General features: G+C 36.8%; 1 protein-coding gene across 1 annotated transcript in view; it reads left to right on the forward strand.

The window, feature by feature from the left end:
* SNTG2 (syntrophin gamma 2) overlaps positions 1 to 9,708 on the forward strand; it is a 268,443-nt gene extending 258,735 nt beyond the window's left edge. The window contains exon 17 of the mRNA XM_055714276.1: positions 9,577 to 9,708. Within this exon, the coding sequence (XP_055570251.1) occupies positions 9,577 to 9,708 (132 nt within the window). The remainder of the gene's footprint in view (positions 1 to 9,576) is intronic.
* The last annotated feature ends 952 nt before the right edge of the window (positions 9,709 to 10,660 follow it).

A 10,660-nucleotide genomic window follows, 5' to 3' on the forward strand; every position in this document is an offset into this window, starting at 1 on the left:
ACTTTAATGAAAACACCTTGTAACTGACAAAGTTTTCATGAGTATTTCTGAGGTACCTTGAAATTACCAGCTGGAAGATGATACATGATCTGTTCATACAGAAGTCTAAGTATGTATGTACCTAAATTTACATATGTGTACATGTGAGCCCAGGAAAATCTTATTGAAGGCCACAGGAAAGGCTGATACTGAGTAGCTGAGATTTTATCAGAGTTTCAGTGGCTATACCTTTTACCACTGCCTCTGCGCAGTGCAGTGTATCTACTAGGATTTCCCATTAAATGGAACTGAGATACAGCTGTGCAGCCTCTCTGCTGCAGGTAGGTGGTATATATATTCAGGTGCACACCCACCACCTACATATTACTCCTTAGACTTCAGAATTAAAAACTAGTCAGGAAATAACCAACACTAATACCCATAATATAGTACAGTATCTGCCTCAGCTTATTGTACTGAAAGAGATTTCACAGAGCCAGATGGTGCTGTATAGTGAAATGCAGCCAACAATGAGAAACAGAAAATGTCATCAAATAACAGAAGTCTCATTTTTCCTGAATAAATGAGCCACTACATGTGAAATAAAGCTTGATACAGGTGACTTATGTTCACTTGGCAATAAACAGTAGAGTTAAGGTTGCAAAAGGATTTTCTGGGTTATGTCTAATTTTACATGCTTATAAATTCTTGGGGGAAAAAAATCACATTTGGGAATTCTGTTTTTGCATCCTGGTTACTAGCTAGTGATGATTTTTTATTATTCTTCTGTAAATTTTAGTCCAAGTGCTTCTTCCTGTGCACTTCAGTTTTAGGTGAAGAACAATATATTTTTCCGTTTTAAAAGTTTTCTGTTCTGAAGGAGCTAATAAGGCCTGAATACCTGTCAGTTCTTTCTCCTTCAGGTCCTTCATATTCCCTACAGCTTCTCCTCATAGTTTCCCACTTCAGTACTTCCCTGAACTTACATTGCCTTTCAGTAATAACTCCACTTCAACTCCTTCAAACCCCCCAAAAGTCATTGCAATGCACTCATATTACTGCCACGTCCCAGCATATTTGTATCGAGCCTGACAATGGGGTAAAAGTTGTTGCAGCTGCTTAGTAGATATGTGTGTATTACCTGGTTAGATAACCCATGGGTAATGAATGAGTGGCCAAGGGACCCCTGCCCTAGGTGCTGATCAAGGCAGGAAAGGATGATGCTCTCCCTGCCTAAGCTTCCCTGAAGGGTGGTAACAGGACCTCCTAATCCCCGCCAACAACTTGTGCCACACTTCTAGAGATTCAGCTCCTTTGAAGTGTCCTCCTCTTGGACAAATAGGGCAAAAATTTCACATATGTACACATATTTGATTTGATCACTTCTGTAGGAAATCAGATTTTTTTTAGGAGAGACTTAAAAATTCTGAAATTACAACATGGCATGTAAATGGATCTGTATGAAGGAGTAGCTCTGTGACTATTTTGAAAGGGGGAGGAGAGTGGTTATGATTCCTGGATTTTGGCATTAATGTGGAATTAGTATGGGCTGTGGTCAACTCTTCCTTGGATCAGCAGTTTGTATTTCTTTGAGCTTAAGATGCCTTTTCATGTATCTTGGGGGGAGGGGGGGGGGGGGGCAGCTCTTCAACCTGTGTGCTCTTCAGCCAGATGGAACATGTTGACTTCACATGCACCTCTTATGCACCTCTTACACGTAAGAAGAAGAAGTTCATATACAGAAGGAGGCTTGCTTTTGTCTTTCCTTAACGGTGAAAACTAAAAAAAATAATAAAAAAAAAAAAAGACAGGAAAATTAAAAAAAAAGCTTCTGAATACTTTACTAGAAGGAGAGGGATGAAGGCAAGTAATAATTCATTTACTGTGAAAACTGAGCAAATAGCAAATAAGGATATGTTACATGTTTGTTTGTTTGCTCCAGTTATTAAAAAATCAAATTACATCTCAACTACAAATAAGATCAAGGAGTTGTAAACACAAGCCAGAATATGGAAGGAAGGCCATCGAAATATTTTTAAATTTTAGCTTTTGCAGTTTTCAGAAGCTAGTGGAAGTGATGTTTGAGAAGTACAGATAGATGGGTAAGAATACGAAAGAAAACAGCAGTTTTCTTTGGTTTTCTGTTTTTAAAAGAATAGGGATCAAAGGGAGACTTTGAGGCTTACAGACCAATCAGCCTAACTTTGATAGTAAAAAAATAACAAGATTAATAAGTAAACATTAAGTTTATTACATAAATTATTTGTAATTATAGAGAGAATAATAAAGTGATAGGAAAATATCAAGGTGAATTTTTGAGAAGAGACTATATCAACATTGCCTCATTTTTATTTTATGACAGTCTACTCTGGAGGGAAACAACACATGTAATCTGTCTTGACTTTATTAAGGCTTAAAAATAGTCCCACATGATGTTCTCATAAATAATTTTGGTAAATAGTACCTATGTTAAGTTACCGTAAAAAAAGTTAACAGTGATTGAAAAAAACCCTCTGAAAGTAGATTCCATCATTTGCTTGCAAAATGGAAAAATATAACATATCCAAATAAGCCTGATTCAGATTCACACCTCTCTAATTTGCTGCCTGGTAGAAGTCTGAAGCTGGAGCATGGTCAGTGAAAATTGTATCTTTATATAATATGAATTTTACAAGTAAATTTTCCAGTGAACAAATGTGAGCAGATTTCACAGGAATAGTAAAAAGCAACCCCCAGATGCAAAACTCATCTTCCAGCCAAATTTCAGAGTCTCAGGAGTGAGTAAACCAATTTGGCTAAAATTTTCATTTGAAAAGTAATCTGTTGCAGAAAACTCATATGGTTAATATCAACCGAAACAGGTTACATTTGGCAAAGTTGTATATAGCTTATGTATCTGAGCGCAGGATCCAGTACTGAGAAATTACAAATAATCTTAATGATAGTAGATATTCTTAAGCTACATGACATGTACCCTGAATTTCCAGGGTTGCTTAAAAAAAAAAAAAAAAAAAAAGGATTAACACTATCAGGATTGTATCAATGCTTTATGTCCCTTAGTTAAACTGTAGCTACCTGGAAGGTAAGACCTTTTTTTGCAAGCATATTTTAATTGAGCACTTCCCTTTTCTTCTCATCTTATTTTTTGATTCCTTTTATACTCTGTGGTAAAGAGAAGATGGAGCTATATTTTAACAATTAATTCACCCTAGTAACAGAAAGAGAATTTATATATCTTTTTTCACTGCATTGCTCTTTTACTAACCTGGTCTTAAATTTTTCATTGAAGAAAGAAAGACAAGACATCAGTGTCACTAGACCATTGTGAGACATATTGAAGCCTCAACTAAATGTTGCTGGTCTCATGAACTTCTTGTTTGTTATGCATATAACTTAACAGCCCTGCATATTTATCTGACTGTGTTCATTATGCTTTCTCCTCTGACTTCAAGCCTAAACTATTCTGTAATTTCAGGGTGGTACAGTGGTACAATGTGATCTGATTTTGCAATTAGATTCTGCAGCAGTTTTGCAGTAAATCCTATTCTCTTTAAAACAGGAGAACTTCAGGAGAGTGATCAAGGTCAGATCAGCAACTGTATTTCTTTCTTTTGATTTATTGTATACATCTGAGAGGGTATTTATTCCATATTGGTACTGTTGAGAGATATGGCAAATTAAGGAGAGTGCAAGCAAAGCTCACTTCTTACAGAAACATTAATCTCTAGCATCAATAAACCATAATCTAGCACTCAAGCCCTTCTGTATTTTTAACATGGGTCTTTTGTTGCTGAAGTCTGGCAGTTTACTACTGAACAGCTTGGGGTCCTGGAAAACATTTGCAAGATGATGGTAGATAAGAGGTAAGATTTTGCCTGTGTGACAGTATTGGACAATCTGATTGCTGTTGGCAATTTATTTTAATATTTGCTGGAATGGATTAATTTAGTTGGCTGCTCTTAGACAAGCATCTCCAGAACAATTTTTCGGATGAGTTTCTTGTGCATTAGCAAAGTTTGCATCTGCCAATGCAACATTTAAAACTGTTTCAGATTTAGCAGTAAATAGTGGCATTTGGAATCGGTCAAGCAGAAAAGTGAAAAGCCATCTGACTCTTCCAGATCCCTGTAGAACACTGTTAAAAGACTTAAGTACAATTGATAGAGTTGGTTATCTGGCACTGTATGTTGGCATCATAGATATAGTTCTTATGCTTGCAGGGTAAGAGCACCATTTTTTGCTTATCCTTCTTCTGTTTGTGCAAACAGTCACAGAGGAGGCCAAGTAAAAGTTTGTAGCTAAAGAAGCTTTCATACCATAGCTGATAATTTATCTTTGTGTGTTTATGACAGTCTTAACAAGTTGTGAAATACTAATACATTTGTTTTTCTCAACCACGATATGGCTCCCAAGCACTGGTATACTTGCTGAGACATAGAATTGAATGTAGAATTTCCTTTTCCATTTTGACTTCCATGTGGACTGGAGCTAAAACCTAGATATCTCTATCTGTTCTTTTTTAACAAAATATATGGTTATCTTTTCAATCTGATTAAAATAATATACTGAAGAATATAGTAGTAATAGTCATGCTCTTGTCAACAAATGACACTGAGGCTTACCGATGTCCTTAAAGAAGTCATGAAATGCACAGGACACAATAACACTACCTGTCAGTGTCTGCATTATCTGCCTTTTATGTGATACAGGCTCATGCCTTGTTCAAATACTGATTCACCAGCTCTCAGAAGTAATGAATATAATTGTGTGCATGATAATGATGCAACAGGCATGTCAGGCTCTTTATGTTATGTAATAAATACAACTGTCATAGGTGGGTGGGGGAAAAACCACTTTTTTTCTTTTCTATTTGACTCTGCACATATAGTGATCAAGGTCAATACGATTGCATATTTTTCTTATTGTCAATACCAGCAGGCAAATTTGAAGTCTTGTCCTCCCAACTGCTTTAATCCAGTCTTTAGGTTCTTCTCGTGCTGTCTTCCTTCTAGTGCCTTTGTTGTACCTAATCCACTTATTAGAATGCATATAGTAAACTGAAATAGCTTTGGTTATTGAAATATGACAAGCACAGATTCTTCTAAATACACAAAAAATAAACTGACAATCTTAATTAAAGTAAAAAACAGCAATCACGGATAAGGCAAGCAAGCAAGCATAAGGGTGGTGTTAGATGATACAGAGCAAATAAAATAGTCATCTGCCTGGCTGGGTATGGAGGGAAAGGTTACTTAAAAAAAATAAATAATAATTATCAGAGCAATACATTTGTTTGAGAGAAGTGTCATTGGTGTTATTTTCTAGGAAAAAATTCACACTACGTTCTAAACTTGAAAAGGTCAAATTTCCGCCCTTTAAAACCATATTCAAGATAGTCTCTTGCTAAGAGACATATTGTGGCCACGTTCTCTGACTATGCCGCATCTACATTTCCCCAAGCCAGAAGGCCATCCCAATCTTTTACCAAATCCATATTTCCAAACTAACCCCCAGTCCTGTTCCCCTTCCCTGTTGTACTCTGGATGCAAGCTGTATCCACCATCAGAACACCAGCTCTCTAAGTAACCTGTAACCTGTGCCTGCACAAATTTGTACCCCAACCTTCTGCTGCGGATATACATGACCGTTCCTCAGCATCTGCACTTGATTAGCCAGCTTCAGGATTAGGAAGTCAACAAGTGCAGACATCAAACATCCTATAAACACAAAGCACCACAGCCTTAGCCCCATTTGTGGTCTCCCGGGTCAAATACTACTGTGATAAGATGCATTTCTGGGGTCTCCCAGTGCACGAGGCCTCAGGTGAACCCCACCTCTCTGATACCACCATAGCTGACCACATCTAACCAAGCCCTGAAAGAGGACACCTCCAGAGTGTCCACTTTTATGATTTTTAGATGATTGCTCACCCCCACAGATAACCTAACATAAAAATAGTGAAGACATGAGAGAGACAAGAGAAGCGAACCCGCTGGTAGACTGCATGAGGAGTGCTTACACACCATCTATTTGGCTACCCAGCTCTGGAACAACTTTCAAAACTAGCACCACTCTTGAAAATAATCACCCAGACTGAGGGACCTGCAGTATTAACTGGAGAAAATACAGTGTTGTCTTCATATAAAACATAGGTTTAGCAACACTGCTCCTCTTTCAACTGTATGTGGATTATCTTATCTAGAAATAGGACCATATCATTAGTATTCAAAAGGTTATTCACGACAGGTTAAACAACTTTTCTCAGATACACAGGAGGGACTACTGCAGCTTGATCCCTACTCTGATAGAAACAAAGAGGACTCTGCAGTAGGGGCATTGGGAAGGACTGACTCCCAGTGATGAGACATTCCTGTCCTTGTTCTTTTCTTATCTTCACGTAACGTTTTTAGAGCAGTCTGAAATCTTGCCTACAATCTCTGTTAGTTTACCTCTCACTGCTTACCTTCATAAACCTGTATAGATTAAACACACATAAAGGCAGAGTAGAGAAAGAGAAAGCTTGTGCTCTTCTCTCTGTTTGGCTGCGTTCGGTGAGTGTATTGAATATCAGAACCTGATGTAAAATTGCTGGATGATTTCAGCTGGTGTTGAAGCAAATATAAGATTAATGTGAGTCATTTTATATTTCAGAATGTATTATTTTTAGTGGTGGTAATTCAGATTTAAACCTTTTACTTGAGCTGAGAACTGATCTACTGAGGCCTGTATTATTTCATATTGAGTTGTATTCCATTAATAATCATGAAAGTGTACTTCATTTTAGTTTTATAAAACTTAGACAATGAGAATTAAATAATGGCACTATTTTTTTCTGAAAGTGTTTATATTAATTTTATGACAATATTTACAGTCAATAAAACATATTTTAAGAAATGTATTCTCATATTTGCTCCATAACTATCAATAAAAATGGAAAAAGCAGATCTTTTATCTCCCCAAAAATGATTACATGGTATTAAATTCCTCAAAGGATTTTAACCAGCGTTCATGCTTAATTTTACTTTCACAACAAGATCTATTTTTTGAGACCTCAATGATTACTTCAGCAACCAAATGCTAGTTAACTAAGTGCTTAGTTTGGTACAAGGTCTGAAGCAATTTTTCTTCTTTTAGGATAATTATTCCTTAATCTGTTGACTGAAAAGTATGCAAAAGGAGAAGGTTGAGAGAGTTTTGCCTCTTCCCTCAATCTTACCTTAATTTCTCCTTAATTAACTAGATATGAATGACAATAAACAGCACATTCTGCTTATCAGTTATATTGGTTTATGCCCCTGGTTTTTATTTATAGAAGTGGTTTGTGTTTGCTCTTCTTTTTTATAATCTTGGAAGTGTCAGTTTGTAATTTGTTATTGCAATTGTAATTAGATAATTGAGTTGTAATCATCTATTTAAAATTGTTGGCATAAAAAAAAAAAAAAGGCTCTGTTTCTGAATTCAGATGTTTTTTGCTTGGAAAGTTGTAGGAAAACCAGTCAGTAATTTCAGAGAAGAATATTTGAAGGGAGGCGAGAGTTATTTCATTTATGTTAACACATTCTCAAAGCTGTTTAATTGACAATTTCTTGTGTTTCCAGGTTCTGGAAATAGTTAATTTTTTTTTTGTCTGACACCCAAGACAAATTATTATATGCATCTAAAAATCTCTGCTTACATATTCTTTGCAGGCCGCAGGGGCTGAAAGCATTGCTCCCTTAGGCCTCCGTGTGCAATGAGTAAGCACCATAAGGAGGACAGTTTGCTGCCAAAACTTTCTCTCTTCCAAGGCTACCGTGTCTGCGAAGGTCTTTCCCTCTAGTTTTTGTGGATATTTTATAGAAGATAAAGGCTTTTGTAAGGCCTGTTACACCACAGGAAGACCATATATTGGGAGCTTGTTGAATATCATTCTCTTACTTTTATTGTCCAGTAATATTGCTTATTGTCACCTTGTGCTGGAGAGAGTAGATGGTAACAGAAAGTTACATTTTTCTGGGAATAATAAATTTGCTTAGTGGTAAAAAAAGTCCCTGAGATAATAAAATATAGGTGCCTGAGGTTGTAAAGAAACCATACTCAATTTTAAAAAAATAATAAAATGAGTAGAATCTTATTGTCATGAAGTAAAGCTATCAAATATTGTCAGGGTGTAATGTTTTTCTTTCTGCCACTCCTTGTTTCTCTTTCCCTTGGCTGCTCCTTCCTTTACTCCTTTCCTCTCCCACAGCACAACTCCTCCATCGGTTGCAGTCCCGTCAGGGGTGTTAGGGGCTCTGCCATGGAGCACCTCCTACTGCACTGGCCTTGTTGCCTTTTTGAGGAACTTACTGCCCTTTCTTAAATGTTTTCCTAGAGTTGTCACCGTTTTGCCTGCTGGGCCTGGCCACGCCCTGCAGGGAAGGCTGGAACCAGCTGGAACCGGCTGTTCCTGGCCTGAGGCAGCCCCGGCTGCTCCTCACAGGGGCCCTGCAGCAACCAAAAAAAAAAAAAAAATTCCCAGTTATGCCCAATATAGGGTCACGAAGTTGGGCCCCACAAATACTAGCAAATAATTTAAGACATTAGTTAGCAGTAAAACCCACTCCTGCCTAGTAAATACATGGCCTTTTATAGCAAAATGGTGTGATGGTGAGCTTTTCTAGAACAGTAATCTTGAATTCCAAATACTCTGTTTGAGGCAATTTTTTGAGAAGATACCATAAAATACTGAGATAGGAAAAGTAGTAGTCCAGTGCTTTGTGTTTTGTTGAAAGGCAAGTGTATGCAGTGTGCCTCAATAAACTACTATGTAGCCAACACATTGAAAGAAATATCTGCTCCTCAAACCAAACACTGTCCCACATCCCCACAATCTGTTTACCAGCTGCAGACTTTAGAAATAGTAGTATCACGTACATTTAACATGTTTCTTATATTTTATTTGTTTTCATTGTGTCAGAATATCACTGCATTTCTGTCTGGGGAGATGAGAAAAAGAAATTTAACTTCTGCACAGAAGATGAAGTATGTTATAAAAAGCCAAGGGAATCTGATAACTCAGTAACTCTGCCCTTTTGTGAATTAGGGCATATTAGTTTCATACCCAGCCATATTTCTATATGTGGGTTGTGATGTGACTTTACCTTAGCATCCACCCTGCCTCTGGCCTTCAAGCTTGCTTCTCTGACTCTCCTCCAGAGACTGCCAGAGTATGTGCCCTCCTCACCCTACCCAGCTGTTGACTGACACTGCAGCATCCCCAAACATCTTTAATTTATCATATACTTTAAAATATGTTGCAATATTTGAATGTTCTCGCAAGTTGAACACTTTCATTTTCAGAGCTGAGTAAAATCTAAGCAATAAAGTAGCACAGAGTGAAATTAAATTGACATGTGTCGTGGCCAGTAAACGAGGTATAGATATACATCTTTTATTCTTAACACCTTTAACCTTACAGTTCCCTGTAAAGATTCAAATTTTCATTTAAATTTTATTGTTGTTTGCTGACTAGTCTGTTCTGTATTTATGTAAAATGTTTATAAACCTGAATATGAGCTCATAATTTGTCTTCTCTCTCTTTTTTTTTTTTTTTTTTTCCCTTACTTCCTCTTTCAGGAACTTGAATTTCAGGATCTGACGGCGGTTTTACACTGTATTCACTCCTTTATAGCAGCAAAAGTGGCATCTGTGGATCCAGTTTTCATAGACAGTCAGAGTATTGCAAGAAAATATATGTACAGTAACTGATACCAGATTATATGTCGTGACTATGGAAAATAAATTATTTTCTTAAAGAAAGTAGTTAACTCATGTACAGTATTGCAACTTCGTGATTTTATAAGAAGTCTATGGTTGTGTTATCTGTAATGATAAGAGTTTTCACAATCTGTTAAACATTTTGAATCTTTGAGTTAACAAATACTAAGTCAAACTGAATCAGTTTGTCATCTTCAGCGTTTATCTAAAATTCTAAGTGAATATTCATTCAATAATATTTGTGTCGTCATTCATTTTGATTTCTGCTCTCATGGTCATCCATACTCCCCCTTATTAAACAGAAAGGTGGAATAACATTTGAAAAATGTGTGTCTAAAATTGGGCCTCTAAGTGTCTTTTGAAAAGCGCTGGGCACACAGACAATTTCTACAGCCTTCACTGTAGAAAAGAATTAATTATTGAAGACAACTGCCATAGAAATCAAATTTTTATCTTGCTTCTATGTTTGAAAAATTATAGTTCCACAGTCCAGTTCTTTTGAGGCCTGAGAGTTTAGCTCTGGCAAAACACCAAGTACTCTATTTCAGATCAAGGAAAAGACTTAAGCACACACTTGACTCTAAGCATATTAAGTAGCCCCGGTGTATGCACAAGGTAATGTTAAGTATCTATTTAAATACTGTGGTAGATCAACTGAGGAGCTTTAGACTCTGCTAAGAAGCCTAACTATAGGCACTCAGTTTTAGAAAACTTGCCATAGGGTTTTCTTATCTGTTCATAAAGCTTCCATGAATCATTCATTTATTCATTCATAGATTGCCTTGCCACTGTCCTTTGGTGTGATGCTCTGTATGGTTGAGAACAGATTCTTTAATAACTGTTTTGTTTGGAGGAGGATGCTCCCAGTATATGGTGAACACAAGAAAACAGATTTTTCTGGGCCATCGACCATTTTTTTTTTTCCCCTATAGCTCTAACCCTG

The sequence above is a fragment of the Falco cherrug genome, chromosome 6 (genome assembly GCF_023634085.1).
Source record: "Falco cherrug isolate bFalChe1 chromosome 6, bFalChe1.pri, whole genome shotgun sequence".
NCBI classification, from domain to species: Eukaryota; Metazoa; Chordata; class Aves; order Falconiformes; family Falconidae; genus Falco; species Falco cherrug.